This window comes from Podarcis erhardii (assembly GCF_964252035.2).
Source record: "Podarcis erhardii genome assembly, chromosome: 3".
In the NCBI taxonomy this organism is placed as follows: domain Eukaryota; kingdom Metazoa; phylum Chordata; class Lepidosauria; order Squamata; family Lacertidae; genus Podarcis; species Podarcis erhardii.
In genome coordinates, this window is record NC_138507.1 from 46271699 (window position 1) to 46298959 (window position 27261).

General features: G+C 42.0%; 1 protein-coding gene across 1 annotated transcript; it reads left to right on the forward strand.

Annotated features, from left to right (window-relative positions):
* The first annotated feature begins 623 nt into the window (after positions 1-623).
* On the forward strand, positions 624-27261 carry FHL5 (four and a half LIM domains 5). The gene is made up of 6 exons (XM_081857421.1): positions 624-873; positions 13034-13213; positions 17873-18047; positions 21828-21997; positions 23207-23393; positions 26877-27261. The coding sequence occupies exons 2-6, from the start codon at positions 13055-13057 to the stop codon at positions 27026-27028; spliced, it is 843 nt and encodes a 280-aa protein (XP_081713547.1). The 5' UTR covers positions 624-873; positions 13034-13054; the 3' UTR covers positions 27029-27261.

A 27261-nucleotide genomic window follows, 5' to 3' on the forward strand; every position in this document is an offset into this window, starting at 1 on the left:
TGGTCTAAACCACAGAGCCTAGGGCTTGCCGATCAGAAGCTCGGCAGTTCAAATCCCCGCAACGGGATGAGCTCCCATTGTTCGGTCCCTGCTCCTGCCAACCTAGCAGTTCAAAAGCACGTCAGAGTGCAAGTAGTTTCCGTGCACTGCTCTGGCCACATGACCCGGAAGCTGTCTGCGGAGAAACGCCAGCTCCCTCGGCCTATAGAGCGAGATGAGCGCGCAACCCCAGAGTTGTCTGCAACTGGACCTAACGGTCAGAGGTAACTTTACCTTTACCTTAGTAGTTATAAATCTGCCTTCATTTTGCTACCATAATTGCTGCTTCAAGACCTAGATTATGTAAGTAAAGGCTACTTTTATTTCTTCACAAAACAATGTTTGATTGTTGTTTTTAAGCCAGCATTAAAGCATCCTGGATTAATGCTTCTAGATGATTAAATCAGCCTTGTCAGCTTCCAAGTTTAAGCTACAAAGGATGGTACTCTGCTGATGTGCAGCTGTCATAACATGGCAAGCGCAGTTAGGGGTGGGGCTGTTCTTGTGTGCCATTTGTGATTGCTAATGTTTTCAGATTTTGAAACATCTCCTCCTCCTTTCTGAAATATAAGAGCCTTTCATGGTCCTCCTACATGCTCTGTGTTTAACTCCCAACACAGACGGTATATGACAAAACAGCAAGAGACCCAGCTGTTTGAGGTCTAAAGGAAACAGAGTAATCTTCTTGGCTGCCTACTGCAGAACCAAGGAATCCCATAGGAGACAAAACAGATCTGGCAGGCTATGCTTGTTTCTCTTGGATCCCTTTCTCTGAAAATCTACAATCTTTCCTCATCCTGTCCAAGCATCAGAAGAGGCAACTGGTAGAAAAATGTGAGTATCTGAGTAACTTACATTCTCTAGCTCTCTAATATATGAAACTTGATTATTTAAAAAGTTGTTCACAGCAATATCAAAGATATTCTCACTCACAGCTGCCATAATGAGAGAACATAGTGGAGAATTTCAGGTTCCTCTCCTCCCTATAGTTCTGCATGTACCGTATGAAAGTTAAGATTTTTCTATATGGCCAAAGAAAGGAACTCACATGGGGAATAAAGAATGGATGCACATTTTAGACTTGGGAGAACTAACCGGTATTAAGATTTGCTGAGAGATTATGTGGGTGGTAGTAGTTCTAACAGAAGTTGCAGTTTGCCTACTGGCTATCAGGTCATACGTTGTCAATGTTGTGAAATTTGGGGTACCTGAAAATTATGAATCATACTTATTCCTATTATTAAATGTTCTATGTTGCCTGTGTGTGTGTGTGTGTGTGTGTGTGTGTGTAATTTTTCAAAAAAGTCTCCAGATACTATTTTGTGCTGCCAATATGACAGCAAAATTAACGAAGCAAATTCAAGCAAACTCAGTTAATTGTACCAAAAAAGAAAAAAAACTGAAACAGTTGTTTGGAGGGGTGGTGTGTCTGCTAAATGGTATAATTCTTAGAGTAATTAAAGTAAAGTAAGTTAAAGTAATTATATTTACAGTTCACCCGCCATTTTCTCCAGCCTACCCTTCCATTCAACATATCTGTTATGCAAAGAAATATTGTGGCATTTTTCTCAGATTCAAGTCCTCCATGCGCTCCATGGGGCTTAGTCCCACATAAATGTGCAAAATAATGTAGCCTCCTAGGCTATTGTCAGTGAAAACACATAATAAAGCTACAGTCCTAAATACACTATCTGGAAGAAACTTCCATTCAAATGGAATGGTACATCAATGTGTTTAATCAGATTTATAAGGCATGTTTCATTCCTTGTTACTCAGCTCTTTTCTATTGTACTTTCCACCCTTACTTTTTCTGGCCGCATGAGCCTTTAAATCAGTGCTGGCCACCCATAGTATTTTGATTCTTTTGATCAGTTTGTGCTTATGACTGTGGATATGCTAGTGGTGAGAGAGGTCTGACACAGGAGTCTCGCCTCCACCCCATACAGTGGCAAGCTCAGCCACCATCACTATTCCTAATAACCTTATTTCCCCAACATTACCCCACCCCGAATCAGCAAATTCCCTCACATTAGAGTCAATGGGGAAGGGGGAAATGGTTCATTCTAACCTGGTTGCAATGAGTCAGCAGGGCTTTCAATGTGGCAATTTCTTCACCATGTATGTGTTCTCATTCTCATTGCCCCTCTCATGTATATGTGTGTGTGTGTATATGTGTGTGTGTGTGTGTGTGTGTGTGTGTCACACACACACACACACACACACACACACACACAATTGCTATGCCCATCTTGTATCAGTAAACATACAAAGGAAACTTTCCTATAACTGAAGGTTATACTGTACTATTTAATATCCCATACTCATTTTGCATTAGGAATCTGTCTAAAACTATAAATTAGGATGGTGAAGCATTGGAACTGATGCCCCACAATATTTTTTCTTCAGTCTTCCTTGTTTTAACAACATATTTTTTCCCCAGCTGTTCACATACTTTCACTGAAAAGAAGACAATTTTCTCACATCTGGTCTGTTCCCATCTGTTGTTCGTTCTCGTATTTTTCTTCATACCATATGATTGCTTGACATTTCTTAACATACCCCCCCCCCCCCCCGAGCTGGCTGGAACAAATCTATCCATAAATCTGTTACCACATTGCTAAGAATTTCATTTTGCTGCCATGCAGGTCACTAGGATTGAGGCTGCGTAATCTGTAGAAATCTAAAGAAAATGTTTGCTTTGTGACATTGACCTTAGGAAAAAGCAAGCTTGTTTGAAGATGGCTCTGATCGTCAGTGACCTATGCAATACTCAGTCTCCCAATTTGAGGGTCCCAACTGCTCTGTGTGTTTTGTGTGTGTGCACAGAACTCTTGAGCACCCAAGCATTCCCATTCACTTAACTGGGAAGGGACAGTTCTATGAATGCATCCTTTTGCCAGCAAGAGACTCTGCCTCTCACACTGAAGTGACTGGGGAAATCCTAGTTGCTCTATAGGCTTCAGAGCCTCTATGCTTGTATACAATATTCCTGTGATATGAGACTTTTATTGTATGATTCTTCAAGGTTCTTCTATCAAGACTAAACTCATGGGGGGAGACAATATCATGAAAAAGCAAAGATGCCAGCGTAGTTAGCAGTCAGCTATCAGCTATTAGAGGCAAGAAGCCTGCCAGATGAAAAGAACAGCGTCTACCTGAGAGTTCTCAAAGAACTCAAATGTGAAATTGCTGGTCTTCTAGCAAAAATATGTAATGCTCCTCAGGTCATTCTCTGAGGACTGAAAAGTAACCAATGTAACACCAATTTTTAAAAAAGGATCCAAGGGGGTTCCTGGAAATTACAGGCTGGTGGAATATAATATTAAAAATAAAATATGCAAGCGTATAAGTATTTATTTATTTAGATGCCACCCATCTGACTGAGTTACCCCAGCTACTTTGGATGGCTTCCAACCATTATAAAACCACAGTAAAACATATATAAAATATATAGAAGAACAAGCCTTGCTGAAGCATAGCCAGCATGGTTTCTTCAAAGGTAATTCTTTCTCATGAACCTATTAGAGGTCTTTGAGAGTGATGGCAAGCATATAGATATTGGTGATCTGATTGATGTAGTGTAACTGGACTTTCAAAAATCTAGGGTTCTGTTTTTCTTTACAAAACTAGGTCTCAAAGACCTCTATTAGGTTCATGAGAAACAGAGTGGTAACGAATACCACCAAGCAACCTTTTAAAGGCTTTACATTATTTGGTATATTATCATCTATTTCTGTAAGGTTTAATTAGGTCACCCAAAATGATTGGTTCATCTCAAAAAAAATAATAAAAACCAGCAGTCTATTTTTAACAATTTGTAAGGTAAAGGTAAAGGGACCCCTAACCATTAGGTCCAGTCGCAGACAACTCTGGGGTTGCGGCGCTCATCTTGCTTTACTGGCTGAGGGAACCAATGTACAGCTTCCGGGTCATGTGGCCAGCATGACTAAGCCACTTCTGGCGAACCAGAGCAGCGGACAAAAACTCCGTTTACCTTCCCACCAGAGTGGTACCTATTTATCTACTTGCGCTTTGACGTGCTTTCAAACTGCTAGGTTGGCAGGAGCAGGGACTGAACGGGAGCTCACCCCGTCGCAGGAATTCGAACTACCAACCTTCTGATCGGCAAGCCCTGGGCTCTGTGCTTTAGACTGGAGCACCACCCACATCCCTTTTAACAATTTGTAAGTTTTGTTAAAATGGGGTTATTAGGATTTAAAGATCAAAGGCATGAAAGAGAACAGACACTTGGAAATGGATTAGAATTGTCACAGAGCAGGAAGGATCAAGGATGCTTGCTGTAGCCACCTTAATGCTGCAGCATCCTTTGGATTTGGAACATCTAAATCATGGCAGCAGATGCTAGGAGCGGGCTGCATTCTAGTAGGTTGCTTTGTTAAGATGGCAATTCTAGATTTGGTATAAAATGTTAGAAAGGCTGAGAACAATTGATCAGATGGGCCACTGACCCAGAATAATATTTATAGCCACTGGTTCTACACATGTGTAAGCAACAATTCAGTGACTCACTGTACGTTCGCTGTGTTTGGAAATAAGGCAGACAATGAAAGAACCAGACAACCTTTGTAGTCCAGTAATGTGCGTAGCGCCAGGTCTTTGGAGTCTTTCTTTATCTGATTTACTCAAACACAAAATATAGCTTCCAGCAAAATTAAAGTTAACATGTTTCTCTAGAGATTAAGATCAAAGCAGTGGAAAAGATTCTATTTCAACAGCATGATGTTCGCTCCCTTATCTATAAACTGGGGGTTGGGGGTCAGAAGACAGCAAGTGTAGGGAGACGTCTGTTATCATTTTGATGTGTTGTCTTAGAGATTGTCCACGCTTCCACTTGTTTCGTTTTTTCTTCCGCTTGTTCCATGCTTTTTAGGCACAGGTCTCAGAGGTTTTTCATTTGCCCCACCACTTTCCCCAAGGAAACCCACTGTTTACCGCTAAATCCGAACAGACGTCAATCCGAAAACTCATACTTGCGACAGGCAGAAAGCAGAGGGTTTTCTCAGGAAAAGCTGCAGGAAAAACAAACAAAAGCTCACACCTGTGTCTAGAAAGCATGGGAAAAGCAGAAGTGTTGATGAGTCCTTCAAGTCCTATACCATAGAGCCTTGAATAGACCTTTAATGAGTCACTCACTACTCCCTGTTTTCTCTTGAGTCTCACAAAGGTTCAGGGAAACGTACAAGATTGGACCACTCCGCAGGGGTGCCATTTTAGATTACAGTAAGAGAGTGGACAGAGCTGCAGCAGGGCACTCCATACAGGGCAGACACAAGCAGCATTCTGTGTTTCCCATTGCTTATGTAGTCAAAAGAGCCTCACACACTCAAGGGTGCGGGGAGGTATTCATCAGACCTAAGAGAGAGCCTTTAGGTTTGTATCAAAACAAACAAAAACTAGGGAGGAATCAGGGGAGAATTCACCACCACCACCACCACCACCACCACCACCCCACCTAAGTATACTTGGTGGTGTGCTCCTAGTTGTAAACCTTACAACAAATTTGTAAGTGAAGTCTTCCAGAGAGGAGGACTGGGGTTGAAAGGAAGTGGCTTTCCTAGCTAACCAGTGAGTCCATGGAAGAGACAAAATTGGAACTGAGGAGCTCCTGGTTCATAACGGCCTCTTAGCCAGTATGCTCCATCAATTTTATATGACCTACTTTCTTCCCTTTTCTTTTTTAAAACCAGAACCATTAGTTGTCCTCACTTGGTATTGTCTATGCTGATTGACAAGCGACTCAGTTAGCAGTTTTTCCAAGCCCTTGCTGCAAATGCTGGGGATTGGACCAAAGATCTTATGCACACAGTACCTAACAATGTAAACTCTTAAGATGATCTTCCTCAGGGGCAATAGTTTAATATTCCACCACTTTGGTCCCTCAACAAACTTGAGTGCTAGTTTGTGTTCCCCGTTCAAACATCTATCTACCCTCTTTTGAATGACTTAAAAGCAAATAGGCAATAGTTTTGAGCATAAGATGCTCGCTTATTTTTGGGATTGCTTTGATGGATTGTATTGTCGGTCATTTTAGATAGCAGGCCATTTGACACAGTTGTAGACACAGCAAATCACTTTGACACAAAGTTTTGTCGTATGCAGAGACAAGGAATTTTCCACTACTTGTGCCAAATAAAGTAGTCACTATTTTTGGTCTGAGATCAGCATTCCATCTTCCTCCTCTTCTTCTACTCCTCCTCTCTGACATTCCACAAACCCTGAGGGAATACAATTAAAAACTCAAGAGTTCTCAGCCATCCACTCATTTTTAGCAGGAGAGTCTAATATATTAGTTACATGTTCTCATATCTCTGTGTGTGAACTGAGGGCTGGATGATAGTTGGTATTTCATAAACCATTCTATTCCCAAACCAGCTCAACACAGGAAAGGTAGGTGGAATAATCCAAGCATTATATAATTCAGAAGCTTTTCTCAGCATTAAAAATCATTTACAAACTCATGCTGGTACATATTGATTTCGCCCAAAGCATTCCAACTTCCACCACCCACCAAAAGGCTCTTTTGCATATGCCCTACTGAAATGAGTGGGATCTCCAATGAGGCAGCCTTCGCCCAGCTTGTGCCTTCTGGATGTTTTGGACTTCCAACTCCCATCAGGCACAGCTGTTGGGAAATGGAGTCCAAAACATCCAGAAGGCATCAGGTCAGTGAAGGCTAAAATAAGGTATGTGGGGGGAGGAATCCTAGTGGATTGTGTGAGGTGGGTCAGATTTATCTTGGCTACGGCTCTGCTCATTTTGATCCTTCAAGGTTTTCTTCTCATGAATTACTCTGATTTATTTGCTCAGTGGACTGGAAAGGGTTGTGTGCAGGATTAAAAAACAAAAACAGCAGTTTCTGGGAGCCAGACATCCTTGAAGGAGGGGTTCCCTTAGCAAATGGTCACTGTAATGGTTATAAGGGGTTACTTGTGCATAAGTTGCCGTTACTTTCGGCTAGATTGCCTGGCTAACCATGCCTTGGCTGACAGCCCTCCACTCCGTGGCCGTTCAGTCGCTTGCAGAATCCATCAGTGGGCGTTTCTTGAACCTCTTCCAGCATACAAAATAAAAAAATTCCTTCCAGTAGCACCTTAAAGACCAACTAAGTTAGTTCTTGGTATGAGCTTTCGTGTGCATGCACACTTGGTATCTGAAGAAGTGTGCATGCACACGAAAGCTCATACCAAGAACTAACTTAGTTGGTCTTTAAGGTGCTACTGGAAGGAATTTTTTTATTTTGTTTTCTCTTCCAGCATAGAAGTTGTTTGACGCCAAGTCTCCGCTTACTCTCCCTGCGCGGAACTCTTCTGCGCAAGGAAGGACTGGGCAGAGGTGTGCCTGTGCTCTCTCCACTAGTTTCGGGCGAAGAGTCTTGGAGACCCCTCTCCAAATCCTCCATCTCCCTCCCTTCTCTGCTAGTGTTGCGCTGAATTCCTTCCCCTCTGCTGGTCCCCTCTCCTGCATCGCTCGGGAGCCTTGCCTCCACCTCTCGCTCCGATGTCAGTTCCCTGACAGTCACCAATCACCTATTGGTAGAAAATCCTCACCTCCTTTTTCCAAAGCACCAACCACTTGTCTGCTGCATCCAGGGTGTTGCTAATGTATAGCACCATGTCCCCAGACTGATGCTATGTGTGAGGGTATGTGAATCATAGCAGCTGTAGCTATGTGGGAGCCAGTGTGGTATAGTGGTTAAGAGTGGTAGTCTCGTAATCTGGGGAACTGGGTTGGTGTCTCCGCTCCTCCACATGCAGCTGCTGGGTGACCTTGAGCTAGTCACACTTCTCTGAAGTCTCTCAGCCCCACTCACCTCACAGAGTGTTTGTTGTGGGGGAGGAAGGGAAAGGAGAATGTTAGCCGCTTTGAGACTCCTTCGGGTAGTGATAAAGCGGGATATCAAATCCAAACTCCTTTTCTTCTTCTGTAGCTACATGGTTGTGCTTGGAACAAGGGATGCATCCACATGGTGTCAAGATAGAGTGAGGCAGTCACCTCAAGCAGGTGACTTGGGGGTGTCATGAACAGGCAGCAAATCATTAGGTTTTAATTTGTTGTCGCATTTTTACTGCCAGGGACAGGCCTATGGGTGCCAGCATTGCTTGAATGGACCTGGGCACATTGATTTGTAGAGGACCAGACGTGGCCCAAGACATTTTGCTGCCTGAGGTGGAACAGAAAATGATGTCCACCTCTCCAGTCTAAGTCAAAGTACATGGTTCCCAAGGCGCTCACTCCTCCTCTTTGGAAGTAAAACATACTGTAACTAAAAGCTAAGTCATGGACACAGTGCTGCCCTTCATGATACCGAAAATTAGTCGTCTGCCTCTGCCTAACAGTAGAGTCAGTCCTGTTGGGGAGATGTGATTTGAGGTTCCATCTGAGGAAGCAAATTATCTTGGGTTGGCCCTCTTCCTTTTCATTTTGTTCTATACTGCTCAGCACTAATTTCTTGTTTTCTAGTACCCCACAAAGGGGCTCATTTTTTAAGTATACAAGCTACACACATTTTCTCCTAACTCTGTTCACCCCTATGTTTTCTTACTCTTCAACCAGTCTCATAACTGGGGCAGCATGCATAGAGTCTTTTCAAAGTGTGGTATTCAGCTCAGAGTAGAGCCACTGAAATTAACTTAGTCATATTCATTCATTCCAGTGGTACTACTCTGGGTAAAACTGAGTTGAATTCCCATCAATGTGATTAAAATTCTGCCAAGCACTCATTTAGGAATAGGGAGCTGAATTCAGTTCCCTTTCCTTCTTTTCAACCAAACACCTGATCAGCAGATTTAAAAATAAAAATCTATGCATGTTGCTTTGGAGCCACCATTGTGGCTCAGGACCAGATCTGAGGAATTGGAGAGCTCTGATTCTGAAGTCTCTTTCCACCATTTGGGGAAGGAAATCTCATGAAGCAGGAAGCTTCTAAAAGGAGTTGGTGGGAATCATGTGGAAAGACTACTGTTGCACTAAGATCTGCTTTCAGACTTTCCATGGTCATCTGGCTAGACTAGGTTGGTCTTCAGCTTGATCCAGCAGGGGTCTTCTTAAGTTCTTTCATTATGCTGTGTTTAAAAAAAATAAAAACAAAATGTTAACAAGGCACTGAAAAATGAACTTGACCATCATGAAAGGCACTGCAGAAGGTAATTGGCAGAAATATAGCTCTGCTGTGAAAGGGCAACAGTCAGGTAAAGCAGAAAGTTCAGGTTGTACACTGTCATCAACCATGTCAAATATTGCATCCTCACCACAGGTGGGACAATAGCACTACAGTCCATACCTGAGAGGATTGTGCTGCACTTGTGGATACTTTCTCCAAACCGGAAATAAATTAGCATCTTGCTAATTAAATCTTGCTGGCATTTTCCTTGTTGAATGGAAATGAAGTATTTAAATTGAAGGCAAAAGGAATGATAATGGAATGTAACACTTCAAAAATAATTCACCTGGATTCACTGGAATAAATGGATGAATTGTATTATCAGATTTAAAAGCTAAGTTTGAATAGTATATTTTCTTTCTTTCTTTCTTTCTTTCTTTCTTTCTTTCTTTCTTTCTTTACCACACAGGAAAAGCTTTTCATTCTATTTTGTCTAATTTCAAATAATGGCAAGTTGGTAAAATTAGATTTTATGAAAGATACTGGATTTGGGAATTGTAGGGTTTACCTGGATTGTTGTTGTTTTTAGTTGCTTTTAGTATTCCTTTATTTTTAAGACAAAATCAATGAGAGAGATATACACATATGGGAAAAGAGGCTGAATTAATCCGACAGATACCTTCTTTGTATGTAAAGTAGATCTATTTTATCCTGACACTTACCAGTAGTAAAATGTTTTTCGGGTGGTAAAAAATGTTGAAACACACAGAGGATTTCTCTGCAGTATGTTTCATCAATATTTTTACACTTGAACACCCATTATCTGGTGAATGTGCCATTAGATGAGGACTTGCATATGTGAAAGAAATCAGCCCCCACAGAGCACTGCTTTCTTTTACCTGACATCCCTTGCACACAATGTTGTGGCCACCTCCCACTGAGGCAGTTAACCAGTTCAGCTGAGGGACACAGAGGTTTGCGTGAGCCAGTAATGAGATGTCAAGTAGTGCCGGTACCTGAGTGAATCAGCCCTGAACTAATGCCCTTTATATTTTTACACACAGCAGCACATACACGCTCATGCTCTTTATAAACAAGACTGAAATGGTTGGGTTGAACTATTTAAAGGTCAGACCATTACAGAAAACCAACTGGCCAAGTGGTCAGGCTTTCTACCATGGAATTGTTCAGTCTGAGTTGATGGAAACCTGGTGATATTTTATTTCTTGCTGCAGATTCTAGTCTACTTGAGAAAGCCTTTGATCTCAAGTAAGGTTTCCTGACATTTACTTGGCCAACCTGGTGGTGGGTTGGTTGTCTGAACTCATCCAAACCTACCCTCAGTTTCTGATTATGCCGCCTCCTATGATTCTTGGCACCAAACCCGTTACTTGCAGCTAAATAAACAGAAGCAGATGTCAAAAGCACTCAAGGCTGGTATTTTTCTCCTACATAAGTGCTAGTCGCTTAGTGTTATTCATGACATATTGACTCATTGCTTTGGCCAGAATGACATCTCGAAGCAAAACTGGGCATGGGATTGCTTTGGTCGAGTTATTTTTGAATTCCCTCCTTCCAAACAGTGGTCAATTATGTTGCTTATAAATGGGCCAGGGGTTTAATCACTGATAATTAACCACTATTTACTTGCCATCTTTACATGAACATCAGGACACCTGCAAACTATGTGACAAAAAAATTAAGTTGTTATTGGTCATTTTCCCCTTCATGACACATAGGCTAAAATGATAAAAGTGTCTCCATATGTTAACAGTGTAAGCTACTGTATAATGAAAATCACTTTGTTTGACATTATATTCTACCCCATTTCTTTAAACTATAGAAGTAGCTTATCCCAGCTATCAGTAGGTTAGGTAGTTGTTAATGGAGTTAACTTGGGGGAGGGGGGCATGGTGGGGTATCCCTTACCACAACTCTGTGAGGAAATATTCTGAGAGTGATTGACTGCTCCAAGGTAAGCAAATGAGCTTTTTGGATGAAGACCTGGTTTTCCTGCATCCAGATGCAATGCTCTAACCACAACACCACACTGGTTCTCCTTTTCTTCAGATCTGGGAGCTAACCATTTGGCGAATAGGCATAGCTTGCATATGGAGTACATTCAGGAGGTTCCAGGTTTAATCCCTGACATGTAGGGCTTGAGTAGGGCTGAGAGAGACTCCTGTCTGAAACCCTGGAGAGAAACTGCCAGTCATTGTAAACAGTACTGAGAAACCTGGACCAGTGGTCTGACTTGGTATAAGGCAGCTTCTTATGTTTCTGTGTTGAGAAGCGGACACTACTTCACAATACTTACTTTGCCACATGGATATTTTGAGGGAAATCACCACACAGTGGCTCTTCCAGCTGAAAAATCAGTGCTGTGTGGTTCTACGTCTGTAACACAGACATTGTCTCAACCAATGAAGCTTGGTTATATGTCTTTATCTATATCTATATCTGCATGCAAAGAGAAACCAGACTTATTTACCTTGGGGCATGATTTTTCACTTTGGGCAAGAAAGAAGCTGACCAAATTCCCAGACCAGTCCATGGCCCTGAGGAAAAAGACACCAAACCTTGTAGGGAAGAGGTCATAGCTCAGTGGGAGAGCACATGACCTGCATGCTTAAGGTCCAGAGTTCAATCCACCGTATCTTCACTTTAAGGATCTTAAATGGGCAGAGATCTCCTTTTTCTAAGCTTGAAGAACACTGTTAGTCAGAGCCGGACTGGAACTAGATGGACCAGTCATCTGATTCACACTATAAGGCAGCCATGTATGTTGAGACAAAATCATACATTATGGCCTGTGATTCAGCATATGGAGCTGAATTTAGGAATTGGGAGCTGTGCATAGCATTAAAAAATTAACCAATACTTTTAATACTCTGGGTTATCCTTCTCATTTAGTTACTACATGCTGAGACATATATGCTAGGAAAGTGTTACTGTCGTACCAATGATATATCATTTTCTTTTCAAAAACGGCTGGAAGGATTCCCCCACCCCTCCATAGTTCTTCTCCGAGTCATAATAAACCATGCACTCTTGACATGAGCTGCACAATAACATGAATAGAGAGAGAATTCAATGAATCCAGCAGATGTTTAATGGACAACTTCACTGGGAACTCTTTGGCTTCTGATCTCCCTGATTCTCAGGAACCGTGTCCTAATTTTAGTAAAGTCCTTCTGGGTCCAATGGGCATATAACAAACCAAAATAGCTTGCCTACAAACCTGAGAAGATTTTTCTGCTGTATCCTGAACTTTGAGTATTTATTCAAATGAGTTTTCCAAGCACAGAGGGATAAGCAGAATCAGGTTTCAGGCTTGTGGGATTTGCTTTGTTTTTTTTCCCTAGACTCCTAGGATTCACCAACTGGAGCCAGGTACAAAAGACATACTCTCTGGCTGTGTACGCATTACTGGTGTTTGCTGTGACTCCAGAGCACTCACACCCCTGGCTTTTCAGTCCATGTCACATGGTGTTACCCACAATGCAGAGCTATCCTGCAATGGCTGGTGGCTCCTCTCTCATGTTTGGTCTCCTTCCATGATAGGAGGAGGAGGAGCTGGCTACTGAAGCCATGCCACACTCAGCTCTGCACTCAGCTACCTCTGCCCCCTCCCAAAAGATATTGGGGGGCCCAAGACAGCTCCACGCCATGATTTGACATACTCTGTTGTAGATTTTAATAGCACTTTAAAAAAAGATAATATGCATATTATTAGGTGCTGTATTGACTGACTTTTACTCTTAGCTCATAGGAGATTATTCACAAAGACCTTTTAATGCAAGGATGTGGAAATTCTGGAGAGTCATGTGTGCTACAGTTCCAAAGACTCATTATAGACAAATTTCTCCCTAGAAACATCAAGAAGAATTGAAAATGGCAAGTGATCAGTCTGCTTGCTATCACTGCATGGCCTCCCTTTGTGGAAAGAGATACGCCATGAAAGAAGACCATGCTTACTGTGTGAAGTGCTACGACAGCCTGTTTGCTAACATCTGTGAAGAATGCAAGAAGCCCATTGAATGTGACTTCAAGGTAAGTGTTGATTTGTTCCAGAAGCAACACTGTTCCAGTGTTATTCCAAGCTTTGTGGAAATAGTACATATAGAGATCATAGGGGCACATGTGTTGCCCTGCCTTCAATGTCGGTGCTCCCCGTCCCAGTGCAGGAAAGCCTGAAAGATATTTCTAAAAGCAATCAGCTGAATGTTCTTAGAAACTTTCCTGCAATTGGGAAGCCTGCAGTGATCGTGAGGGTGGGATCATAGGCATGTTCAGCTGAATGCTGAAAGAACCCTGTACAGCCAGGCACCTCTGGCCCAGTTGGGGCCTTCAAATACCTACCGTAAATAGAGCTACACTTTCCACATGAAGCAGAGTTCTGGGTGTTTGCTGAATGCTCAAAATCAGCAGTTAACTATAGAAGCAGTTTAAAAAATTATTTTATTTTATTTATTTACTACTACTATGTAGTTACTAGGAAGCAGTTGGGTCCAGGGGTCTGGCCTCAGGCCTGCTACCTAGAAAACTTCAGGATTCTTCCTCCTAGCAAGCTTCATTAGCTCATGCCTGCCATGTTGTAAGTGACAGGAAAGAAGGAAAGGGGCTCCTCATTTATTGAAAACCACCCACAGGCTTTAAAAAAATGTTTTAATTGAACTCACACATGAATCTACCATGATCAACAACTAATGATTGTGAGCCATGAAACTATGCTCCTTTTCTGACATAAGTGTGGGGCAGCAGATGAAGTAGAGACTTTGTTTGGAAGGGTTCTGACTGCTCCTGTGTTGCTTGTGAATCACCGCTGCCCAAGATATAGCACTAGTATTCATTCTTGTTAGATCGGAGATGAGGTTTGAATGGTGAACTGACTGAAGTGCTTGTCTACAGAATAAGGCTGAAGCATTGATATGTACACCAGATTACCTGCACACAGACACACCCACCCAAATCCATAGATCGGTATAATGCATCCATAGATATAGACAGGAAGGAACAACAACAACAACAAAAGAGTATATTATTATTAGTTGGGTGGAGGGGTAGGTTGTATGTCTGAGCCTCCTTCTAATTTCTGGACCCAGCACTGATTCAGTTCCTGGCATAGCCAGGCTAGCTTCCTGATAAAGTACTGGCCCACTAATTATGGGCCATAAGCTAACAAGTAAAGGTAAAGGGACCCCTGACCGTTAGGTCCAGTTGCAGACGACTCTGGGGTTGCAGTGCTCATCTCGCTTTTTTGGCCAAGGGAGCCGGCATACAGCTTCCGGGTCATGTGGCCAGCATGACTAAGCCACTTCTGGCGAACCAGAGAAGCGCACGGAAATGCTGTTTACCTTCCTGCCGGAGCGGTACCTATTTATATACTTGCACTTTGACGTGCTTTCAAACTGCTAGGTTGGCAGGAGCTGGGACCAAGCAACGGGAGCTCACCCCGTCACGGGGATTTGAACCACCAACCTTCTGATTGGCAAGCCCTAGGCTCTGTGGTTTAGACAACAGAGTGGCAAATGGGGGGGGGCTCTCTCAACTCGCTGGTGTGTAGAAAGACAAAGGCCAGAGGTGAGAGTTGATTTTTGTGAGCTAGAAGCTAGAAGCAAGGCTGCAGACTGGGCAGCTGGGAGACAGAACCATGCCTGGAATCCAAGGCTGCTGGAATCCAAGGCTGTGGCTATGGGGCTATGGGAGAAGCAAGACCCCCTTGGGGTTTTAATGCTGTGAACCCCTCTGTGTAGGCTCAGGTTGTTGTTGTTGTTGTTTAGTCGTTTAGTTGTGTCCTACTCTTCGTGACCCCATGGACCAGAGCACACCAGGCACTTCTGTCCTCCACTGCCTCCCGCAGTTTGATCAAACTCATGCTGGTAGCTTCAAGAACACCATCCAACCATCTCATCCTCTGTCGTCCCCTTCTCCTTGTGCCCTCCATCTTTCCCAACATCAGGGTCTTTTCCAGGGAGTCTTCTCTTCTCATGAGGTGGCCAAAGAATTGGAGCCTCAGCTTCACGATCTGTCCTTCCAGTGAGCACTCAGGGCTGATTTCCTTAAGAAAGGATATGTTTGATCTTCTTGCAGTCCATGGGACTCTCAAGAGTCTCCTCCAGCACCATAATTCAAAAGCATCAATTCTTCGGTGATCAGCCTTCTTTATGGTCCAGCTCTCACTTCCATACATCACTACTGGGAAAACCATAGCTTTTACTATACGGACCTTTGTTGGCAAGGTGATGTCTCTGCTTTTTAAGATGTTGTCTAGGTTTGCCATTGCCTTTCTCCCAAGGAGCAGGCGTCTTTTAATTTCGTGACTGCTGTCATCATCTGCAGTGATCATGGAGCCCAAGAAAGTAAAATCTCTTACTGCCTCCATTTCTTCCCCTTCTATTTGCCAGGAGGTGATGGGACCAGTGGCCATGATCTTCGTTTTTTTGATGTTGAGCTTCAGACCATATTTTGCTCTCTCCTCTTTCACCCTCAATAAAAGGTTCTTTAATTCCTCCTCACTTTCTGCTCAGGTGGTATATATGTATAAATAAAGCACATATAAAATAACACCACAGTCTCCACTGTCCCTCATTCCAACACGAACTCTGGGTAACCGACTGGAACCCCTGGGATTTTGCACTGCTCAGAGATTGGGGTGGTACGCAACAATATAACCTGTGACATTAAACTTCTGCAGATAAATGCAGGTTTTTAATAGTTTGCAGGCTCCCTACAGACCCAGGGATGGGTTTCATCCATCATCTGAATTCAGCAGCTTAATATAGAGATTTTAAACTGCATTAACCCTCAGAATAATGTCTTCGCTTCTTTAATATCTGGGTTTAAAAAGTGGGGGGGGGCAGTAAGTTGTATTATTTTAACAATTCATTCCAGAGAGATTTCCTTTTCTAGCCTGGGCTTAATTCAACTGATAAGATCGAGGAAAACCTTAAAATAAATTCCACTGACAAATAACCAGTGAAAAATGACTTCCCCTTGGTCTGTATTACAGACAGCCTCCCCTGTAACTGCTAAGATTCGCAGGGAAATAAATGGCATTCATCATTTTTATGTAATAACACTGTCTCCGCAAGCAAGATATCTCAAGAAAAGATGTGTTTGGATTAAAATATTTTATTCGCCAAATGACAACTTCATTTTGTTGTTTATCTCCTAATGCCTCCCCACTCATCACAGAAATAGCATCTTAGTGGCAAATGGGGATGATCAAAAGGAAACAAAACTTCACGTCTTTGGGCTTCATCTTTTCTCTCAGAACTCAGGCAGAACTTTTCATGAAAACTATGCACACCACAGTGGGATGTGTGTATAGAGATTTGTTCCTCCTTTAATTCCTCATAAAGCACAACTCTGTATAGGAAAAATGAGTATATTAAATGTATTGTACACAAAATATCACAATATAACATGTACTAATACTCTGATTGGTATGAGATCTCTACACACACACACACAGAGAGAGAGAGAGAGAGAGAGAGAGAGAGAGAGAGAGAGAGTGTGTCTCTGGTCAATCTTTAAGTGATATATGATATATATAATCCTACAAATTACGGTACTATTCAATGTCTCCGCATCCGAAAGTTCAACTATATTGTACTGAAGTCCAGAGTGTAGATTCTCTGTGTTAAATCTTGTAGTTGAAAAACTGCTTATGAGGAGGACTCCCAACAACGAAATATCCAGGTAAAATCCTGTCACCCTTCATCAAGTCAGTCTAAGTACATTGCTAAATGATACATGACATGCTGTAAATGACTCATATAACACAATCTTATATGGAGGGGGGGGAAACCCCACCTAATATGATCCAAAATATTCAAGTGTTTCACTTACATATGCAGGCAACTTAATGCTCAACAATATGGTCAGCTCCCACCTTGCGAGGGCGCTCAGCTCCTGATGAAATGCTGAGTCGGATACTAATTCCCCCGGGGTGGAGATTTAAAGGGACCATAGCATTCCATCACACTCTGGGATAGCATACAGTAAAAATCACAGGAACAACTCACAAGAAACTACTCAAATCCAGACTGAGATTTAGACCTTTGGGGATGACTGTATTCAGATGGAAAATCCATCTGGCTTCCAATTGCAACATAACCTTTCTTACATCTGGTCTGCTGTATGGGTGTGGTTTATACACTTATATACATACATACATACATACATACATACATGAGTATGACGCTCCGTTCTATACGAATCAGGATTTTAGAAGATATGTCCAGAATTAGACACAAAAATTTGGAGGCACCTATGGTACAAAGCCACATACGACATAGCCACACTGGTGACAATACACCAAATTACAGCCCATTTCCCTAGCACAAATAGAAGAGGCAGCTTTGCATTTCTTACTCCATTGACCTGAGAGTTAGTCCCACTGAATTCAATTTTGCAGAGACGTGGTTAAGATTGCAGGCTTTTCCAAACAGTTCCTTTCATCCTGTGCTAGCTCAGATAAAGTATGCAGCTTGAGGGTAGACAAGGAAGAAAAGGTCAGAAAACTTCCTCCGATGTGGTTAAACTACAGAATATTCTGTCGCCCTGCAGGTCATTTTTGACAATTATTCTGAAACCAATGGCTCATAGCGCCTTCTGATTTGATTGTACCCAACTGGTGGTTTGGAGGGGGCAGTGTTTAAAGGAAGCACCTGCTTTTTATTAACATGCATTCATTGTCTCTCAAAGGATCTTGCTTACAAAGGCTGCCACTGGCATGAAGCGTGCTTCAAGTGTGCCAAGTGCCATCAGTCTTTGGTAGAAAAGCCTTTCGCTGCCAAAGATGAGCTCCTGCTGTGTACAGAGTGTTATTCTAATGAGTATTCATCAAAGTGCTTCCACTGCAAGAGGACCATTATGCCTGGTAAGATAACAAGGAGCTTTTGCTAACGAAATAAATAGGGTCGCATGGCTGCTTTAATTAATTTTGAACACTGGTCTAGTGGAGCTCAATAGGCAGAAGTAAGATTAAGGTGAAACTCTCTTCTTTAATCCAAGGGCCTTTTCAGATGAATGCTTCATTTTTACAGGTGTTGCACATTCCTTATGCAGAGGCCAGTTTGCTATTTACTGTCCAATTCACCCACCTGTTGCCATTTCACCTTTTGCCATTTTACCTCCCCTTTCTTCTTTTAGCTTTTAGGAATGTGATTAGGTGAGTTTTACGGAGAGCTACTTATGCAGATCCACATCGTTTTGTATGTCTTTTTCCTGAAAGATTTGCTTCAAAATGAAAGCTACTTTCCCAGGAGCTGAGCACTCCCCACTGTACCACTCCAGTGGGATCCTAAATATCCTTAAATTTATAAAGGTAATAAACCTTTTTTTCTCCAAAAATGCTTTTGGGTGTTGTACTATTCCACTTGTGACACAAATAGACATTGGGATCCCATAGCCTGGCTTTGCCAAGGTTTCCTTATTCAGAATCGTAAAACCTTCGTTGTGCCTCCAAAATTTTTTTTTTTACCTTAAATTCTGGGCATGCCTTTCAGTCACAAAATGGAGTCCCAGGGAGCCACTGGCAGGTGGATTTTCTTTTTTTGAGCAGCATTTTCAATTACCTCATGGAGGTCAGTTGAGCCACCCATCTCACACATGGCTTGTCGCTCTATTTTATAAGACTGATGCATTCCCCATTGCACTTCCTCCAGAAGAAAAGTTGTGGGGGCTCTGGATCCTATCCGCCAGCTCTGACAATTGTGAGTAACAGGTGCTCTGCCACAGTTCTTTATTCAGCCAGAGCATAGGCAGCAATCAGCAACTCCTGCTGTGCAGAGTGGGAGTACAAATTCAGGCTTGCATCTGAGACTGAAATGTTGTCACTGAATAATTCAGACCCATTCAAAGCCAGGGTGCTGGCCAGGTGTCCAAAACGGAAATTTTACTTATGTACTAAATTGCCAGATTTGCATCAAATTTTGCCTATACAAAAAATATTAGACAGATGCCCTAGTGCAGGGGTAGCCAAGGCAGGGCCCTCTAGAATGGTTGGCTGCTTATAAGTCACTTTGGGTTGCCTTGGGCAAGATAAAGCAACTAACAAATTTAATTAACAACAGCAAAACAATAGATGTTGTGAACAACTCCTGTCATCAAAGAGCATTTGCCATGTTGCTGGGGCTGATGGGATTTGTAGTCCAAAAACATCTGGAGAATACCATTGACTTGGCTGCCCCACAGTAGTAGAGCATGCTATGATAATTATTTGTATCATGTCCCAAAATAGCCATTTCTGTGTTACATACGGTAACTATTTTGTGGTGGTGCCACAAGGTTGCATCTGGAGAGAGTGAATGTTTTCTAGCAGATGAGCACTGAAACATTCTGCTACATATAAGATATTATCCAAACAACTGGCCCTAATTTCTGATTATTTTGTCTAATAACATGCCAAGTTATATGTTCAAGATATTGATTATCTATAGAACAATTCGGAAATCCGAGTCGGAAATCAATCCACCTTACCAAAATTAATAAATAAACGTTAACACATTTGGCAAGATTTCCTCAGCATGGGAAACAAGTGTGACAGATCCAGTATTTTAAATTTTAATACGCTGAACACTAGTAGTAGTCACACAATTAAATTAGCCTCTTTAATGTTAAATCTGTCTAAGCTGTACTTATGGTCCCTTCTGAATAAATTGGAAGACCAAGGTGACTGTGGTGGAATCTATGCACATATTAAAAAAAACCCTGTGAAAATGTTGTGAAAAACACTTTTATAAAGTGAAAAACACTGTGAAAAACACTTTTATAAAGTGTTTTGAAAAATATATTGAATTTGCCATAAGCTCACCATCACCATCTAATGTCACATTTGTATAATGCACGTAAAACACACCTAAGACGTTATATTTGCAGCTGTATAGCTGAGTCCTGTGAGTTGATTTAGGAATAAGATTTGGCAGCTGAATTTAGAAAACTATGGTTGAAGGTATGAAGCACTGATAGTGATAGGTAGCTAGTTTCTTTTAATTCAAGCAGCCTAGTCAGATGCAATCAGAAGGGTCACAGAGACAGTGGGCAGTGCAGAGATGTGAAAGCCAAACTACATGTGATACCATAAAGTCTGGCATAGAACCATCACTGGATTTCACAACTTTTCAAAATTTTATTGAGGTACCCATACATGCCCACCGTGAGCCCAGTACCAGCCTCAGGGGGACATTTAGATTGCGGGAGTGGTGCAGGCACAAAGGACTAAGACCCTCCATATACCCTGTGCCACTTCTCCAGTAAACCCCAGAGAACCCCCACAACTACTAAAGAAATGCAGGGAGGTTTGGTCACTTGCATTCTTTGCTGCTTGGTTCTGATACAGAGATGTGATGGCAACCTTATTTTTGGCTGCTTGTTTCACAGCAGAGTTTTATTTCAGATTATCGCATATATATGGCAATTTTCCTCTAATACTTATAACCAACTAAAAAAAGAAAAGGAGGATAATAGGCTTGCTAAAAATTGTTTACTGGTACAGGTAAAGTACAGTAATGAAATAATTTGTAGACCCAACGTGAAGCTAAAGTGGAATAATGCAGTGTTGACACTTTCCAGCATAAGATACGAGACTCTTGAAAAGGTGCTCAATTCACACAAGCACTGGCTATAGGAGTTTTATGCTTCCCAGGACTTGGAGCTGATTAGAACCTCATTGTTTTCATTATACTTACCCTATATTCAATTACCACTTATACAAAACAGCTATTTTCCAGAACTGCCTTCCTCCTCTCTGTGTAAAGCTTCCCCTGTGCTGCAATTTCAAACCATGCTGTTTCAAGTCCTTGAAGAGGAGGTGTTGGAAAGTCTTGGTTAACTAATGTATTTGCATTTATTTTCAATAGTCAATTGAAAATATTTTCCATTAAGTGTTATAGTATTCCATTTATGCTAAACTTAGAAAACAGCTCAGGATTAGAAAAACTAGCTGAAAAATGTTGCTGATTTACTTAAGCTCCTGATTTTTACCTAAAACATTGCTGTACAGACCAGAAGGGAGACAGGGATGTCTACACCCAATGTCCATTTCTTGATTTGCTTCCCTGCAATGAACTCCAATTCACTGAAGCTGTCATATGTGTGTCTGCTCTCATCTACACACGTATCATTGTTCGCACATGTGCAATGGCTGTCTCAAATGTACACACCTCAGTTTAACCAGGGCTTCTGCGGAAATTGATTTGAAGGAAAGCACATCACACCAGAGTATTTTTCAAGATGCTGCAGGATACCTATGGACTGTGACTGACGTCAAGTTTCCTCAGCTTCAAACACCTGTGGTGGGTGTATGCTTGAGGCAAAATAAAGCAGGAATGCATACATAGACCAAGAAGAAAATTTGTTGAAACAAATATGGGAAACTGCAGAGACCTCCACATGTATTATTATGTCTTTCCCTATCAGAAGGCCATTTCCCTCCCTATATCTTATTTTTATGTCCTTTGATTAGTTTTGAGATGGCCATTTCACTTTGACATTAAAACTTGAATTTAACCATGAGTTTCTGTGCTTGGCTGAACTGGGGCTGTTGTGCTATAATTGATAATGAAGAAACAATGTCCTAACCATACTGTTTTAGCACAGTTTTTAATACAGCATTCCCAGCCGGCCAATAATCTGTCAGGTTTCATGATTGGTTTTGCAGGTTCTCGCAAAATGGAGTTTAAAGGAAGTTGTTGGCACGAAGCTTGCTTTGTTTGCCAACACTGTCGGCAACCGCTAGGGACAAAGCCTTTGATTACCAAGGACAACGACAATTATTGTGTGCCTTGTTTTGAGAAGCAATTTGCTCAGTGTTGTTACTCCTGCAAAAAGGTAATGAAGCAAATGAAAAATACTGGGGCAGTGGGGGTGGAGAGATAGGTAATCACAATGAATTTCACTATCCATTCCACTAACAGGGGGTTGTCATTTGTCCACAAAGGAGAAGCAGACACTCTTGGTGACAGCAGCCACCCTCTGGAATGCGCTCCTTCAGATAATTCATGAGATCATAATTACCTTCAAACCCCTCTTCATAGTCAGCAGTATAACGTTTGTAAACAAACCAAAAAATATTCTTTCTTACAATGACCCTGATGCAAACATCCTCAGGTTTGATAGAATTCACTGCCAAGAGATGGGAGGAAGCAGATACTCTGAATCTGTTTCCATTGTCAAAATTACATGCGGTGAACAGGTGCGCAGAAGGTGAATGCTAATAGCACCAACAATGCATTCAATGGTGCATTTTACATTTCAGGAGCACCTTATGGGATACAAGATGGGTGCCCCCCCCCAAGTCATCATTTAGTGCAGCATTTCCCAACTTTGGGTCCCAGCCATCAGACCCAGTGGTGAGGGATGTTGGAAGTTGTAGTCAACAACATTGGCAGACACAAGGTTGGGAAAGCCTAATCTAGCAGGCACAGGTGTGTCATTATTGGGAATAACTCCCATTTGACACAGTTAGACTTCTGAATCGACATATATGAGATTGTACTGTTAGAGAGATAATCATATGAAGGCTTCAGTCCAGAGACCGCTTATTAGGAAGTGGTCCATTGGGCACAGTGGGACTTCTGATTGGCATACATTGGATGGTCTTGAAAGTATGCTTCAGCTGTCCATCCACCCATGCAATTCCACAATATAACACCAAGCCAGAGCCCTTCTCTTTAAGTATACTTCTAAAAATCTCAATGCTGCATTTCCTGTGGGCAGTCCAGCAGCCTCTTATCCATTTCCCCTTTACAACCAGCAGCTGTTTCTGTAGGAAGAGTCTCAGAGCCAACCCTATTGGACATTGGTAATAAAAAAGAAATTAATTCTTCTGAGCATGTGTAGAGTGCCTTTCCCCCTTGCTACAGAGACCTGGAGTGACATTTTCCTTGATCGTGGGGTGACTCCAAAGTATGCTGGATATTCAGCATCCCTCTCTTCTTATAAATTAACCAAGGAAGCATGGTGCTTATTGACCTTTGGTTTTGTACTTAATGCCCAAGTTCAGCATCTGGCTACAAATGCTCCTTTATCATCCAATAGGTGATAACTGCTGGTGGAGTGACCTATCATGACCAGCCATGGCACAAAGAATGCTTTCTGTGTACTGGATGTGAGAAGCAGCTGGCAGGGCAGCGGTTCATTTCCAAAGATGAACACCCCTACTGCCTTGAGTGCTTCAGCAGGCGCTATGCAAAGAAGTGTGTGGCCTGCACCAAGCCTATTACAGGTAACTGTTGACTATCCAACTGACGAAATACAGTCCATATTTTGATGGTCATTATGGCAGAAGCAAGCCTCCTATACAATCATTGGCAGCATTTGTGCTCCTTATTTCAGCATTGCTGACGGATGAGCACGGGTGCTAAAATTATTTATGGTGAATTGGAGAGCAGTACTATTACCGCAGGACATTTATATGATCATGAGAAAGTGGCCCTGTTGCCACAATTCTTGAGCTGTAATGAGATTCAGGCTCAAACTAAATGTTACGGTACATAACAAAACATTGGCCACATGCCTAGTTCCCTCTTTCGTCTCCGTAAGATGTTGCATAATTTATTTGCTATCACAGCACCCTGGGTCATATCCAATGCTGCTGTTCTCTGGTGCATGTAGCAGAATTTTCCCCCTTCTGCCCTTTCCCCTCCAGCTCTCTGAATACTCCCGAAATCTGTCCCACAAGATTAGAGGACCCTCTGGAGCAGATTTTGAAGGTGCTTAGAAGAGGAGGAGCAGAAGTTGCATTATACAAGCATAACTCCACACAAGCAGTGCTGAATACACTATTCTGTGTTTAATGACAGTGATAGTCAACAATTGGCAGCTGGAATGGGAAAATACAGGATTTTGAAGCATGGATACATTGGACTACATTTTAGGGAGGGGGAGGGGAGGGAGGGAGAAGCTATACAGTTGCTGCTCATAGCTGTCAACTTTTCCCTTTTCTTGCAAGGAATCCTATTTGGAATAAGGGAATTTCCCTTTAAAAAAGGGGGAAGTTGACAGCTATGTTGCTGCTGTCAGCAATGGGTGTCTGCATGTTGTATGAACTACAGTGGTACCTCGAGTTACAAACGCCTCAGGTTACAAACGCTTCAGGTTACAAACTCCACTAACCTGGAGGAATTATCTCGAGTTGAGAACCTTGTCCCAGGACTTTCGCCCTTTTAGTTTTGTTCTGATTATATTCACTTTAACTGCAAATAGATAGATGATAGATGATAGATGATAGATAGATAGATAGATAGATAGATAGATAGATAGATAGATAGATAGATAAGATAGATACTAGTGAACAAACGATTAATTCACCCCGGGCCTTTGGGAACTGAATAGCCAGGGACCCACCAATTGTAAATATTAGATTGTAATTTTAGTACACTAGTTGATGGTTTTAGATTTTTTTATGGCACTGTGAAGCATTTAGTGATGATGAGATGATTTTAATTATATTTCATGCTGCTCTGGGCTCCCAGTTGGGAGAAGGAGCAATATAAAAATTAAATGAATAAACAAACTAATAATAAACTCACAAGATGGTTATGAAGGATAAATTGAAGAGGAAACTGCCTATGTTCCTCTGAACATCTTGGGGAAAGGTCAGATCCAAGATGAATTCTTTAGGAGAAGGGCCCAAGTTCAGTGGTCGGGGATCTGTCTCTCATGCAGAAGATCCAAGGTTCAATCCCAAGCATCTCCAGACAGGGTTTGGAAGGACACCTTGCCTAAAACTCTGGTGAGCCAATCACTGTAGACAATATTGAACCAGATGGACCAATGGCCTGATTCAGTGTAAGGCAGCTCCCTGAGTTCCCATTTTCCTGTGAGAATAGCAACACCAATGCAGTTACCATGCTAAGTAAGTGGCGACTCCAAACATGGCCTTGTTTACATCCACATTTTGGGTCAAAGAGTATGAGTGCAAGAGGAAAGACATCTATTCCCAGCCTCTGAAAATCAAAATAACCAACAAAATACACAACTGTTTCAAGCAAAGCAAAATCTCAATGAGTCGTCCTCCCCTTTCCAATTTCTAGTACACACAAACACATTAAGCAGCAGCTGGAATTGTTTTTAAGGGTGCCATGGTAAGAGTTCACCCACTTCCTGAGCATGTGATCTGGGGAACCCTAGCATTGCCAAGCATCCTACGAAACTCTGGCTGGCAGGTGTGTCTGTTATTCTCTCTGCAGTGAAAGACATAGAAGGCATTTTCTGTGTGTCATGCTTGAATCATTTAGCCTCACCTTCATATTCCCAGAATTGAAGAACAGATCTTGCCAGAAATAGAACACTGCTTTCAAGATTTGTGCTTAAATGGCTTATAATTAAATGTTTGGCAAACACACAGAGGCTATTCAAATGTACTCTAAGACCATTAGCTGGATCCTTTTAAAAACAAATTGAATGACCTCTTGTCCCAGTTCTGAGGGGTAACACTGCCAATTAATTACTGATCCCGTCATTCAAAGAAAGAAACAAAACTGATGGGAAATTCAATCAGCCATAACCTTTCTCTCCATTGCGTATGTGAGTTCACACACAGCAGACCCTGGAATTTCTTCTACAGGCATAATTAATTGCAAGCAATTAAGCACCACCTTTCCACAGCTCCATAAAAATGTGCTTTTTAGGCCAATTTACTTTTATGTGTTAGATTTATAATTCACAGTATCCAACAAATATGCTGAACTGTTAAATCCATAGTAGGATAAAGCTATGAGTATTGAACTAGGTGGGCCTTAGGTCTGATCCAGTAGGACTCTTCTTATCTTCTTACGTATACAAAGCAGTGTGTACCTGTGGATGTGCATCCTGAATTAAAATGGACAAGACAGCTCAGGGAAGCTGGCTTAAATGCGCACATTGTTGGTCCCATAGTGGCCATTTCTGAATCTCAGAAATATATACCATATTGGCCCGAATATAAGCCTCACTTCCCCCCCCCCCGAATTCCGACCATGAAAAGTTAAAGTGTGGCTTAAATCCGTGGCCTTACAAAAATTGGCTATTATGATATCGCTGCTGAAACAGTGGTAAAATGGAATGGGTATGAGTGCCTGTGGAATTTTAAGGGAGCAGCTCATATTTGGGCCAATACAGCAGCTATGTCAGCATCTATTGTTGTAGTGCATGTCAAAACATGGACCCTTCAGTGAATTGAGGGTGGCCCTAGACACTTTGCTGCCTGAGGTGGAATTGAAAATGGTGTTCCCACAACCAGGCCAAGGTGCATAGTTCCAAAGACCCATCAAATTATTTTGGCGCCATGAGACAGAGACTCCCAAAAGCATTGTCTCCATACCTGGTAGTAAAGAATACAACAAGAATATTACGTATCTGATGTTTCGCTGTGTTTTCATCACAGCATTTCACCTCACTCTACCTAATGGTAGGACTGGCCCTGAATGAATCACATGTGTTCATTGATCCAATTTTTCTCCAGTTTCCATATATTAGGATAACTGAGAGTTTTATTTAATCTGGGAGCCCTCAGACATAATAAGTGGTGAGAGAGTCCTGTTTAGATTTTTAGATGGAACTAATTTGCCTCAGTGTATGGCAGCTTCACTTCATTTAGCTCAGGTTTTGACATTTATTAAAGGAAGAAGGAAGGGACTTTGCTTATTAGAGCATAAGTTACTGCCTTTGCGATCTGCTAAAAGGCACTCACAGCCCCACTTTTCATCTCCATGTTTTCTCTTCATAGCTCTCGGCGAAGCCAAATTTATCTCATTTGAGGATCGCCAGTGGCACAGTGACTGCTTTAAGTGTGGGAAATGTTCCAGCTCACTGGTGGGAAAAGGATTCCTAACCCAGCAGGATGAGATCCTCTGCTGCAAGTGCGGGAGCACCGCATAGCTCACAAGACCTGAAAGCAAACCTTGTTAATTTCCGTGCGCTTTAAGTATCACATGCATAATTGCTCAGTGGTCAAAAATCTGTCTAACAAGTATAATTATTGTTCAGTTGTGCAAATTGCTTCCTGACAGACTTTCTGACACAGCTGGCAGACGTCCCTTTCATCCTGTATAACCACTTTAAATAACAGGGTTTCTGCTAGGAAACAGTTATAAAGATATATTAACCTGAAA

What these genes read in the sequence shown, in the direction of transcription:
- FHL5 (XM_081857421.1), top strand. Translation starts at nt 13,055, where the DNA reads ATGGCAAGTGATCAGTCTGCTTGCTATCACTGCATGGCCTCCCTTTGT. An exon ending in CCATTGAATGTGACTTCAAG is followed by an intron (nt 13,214 to 17,872) that starts GTAAGTGTTGAT and finishes TGTCTCTCAAAG; the next exon opens with GATCTTGCTTACAAAGGCTG. An exon ending in CAAGAGGACCATTATGCCTG is followed by an intron (nt 18,048 to 21,827) that starts GTAAGATAACAA and finishes TTGGTTTTGCAG; the next exon opens with GTTCTCGCAAAATGGAGTTT.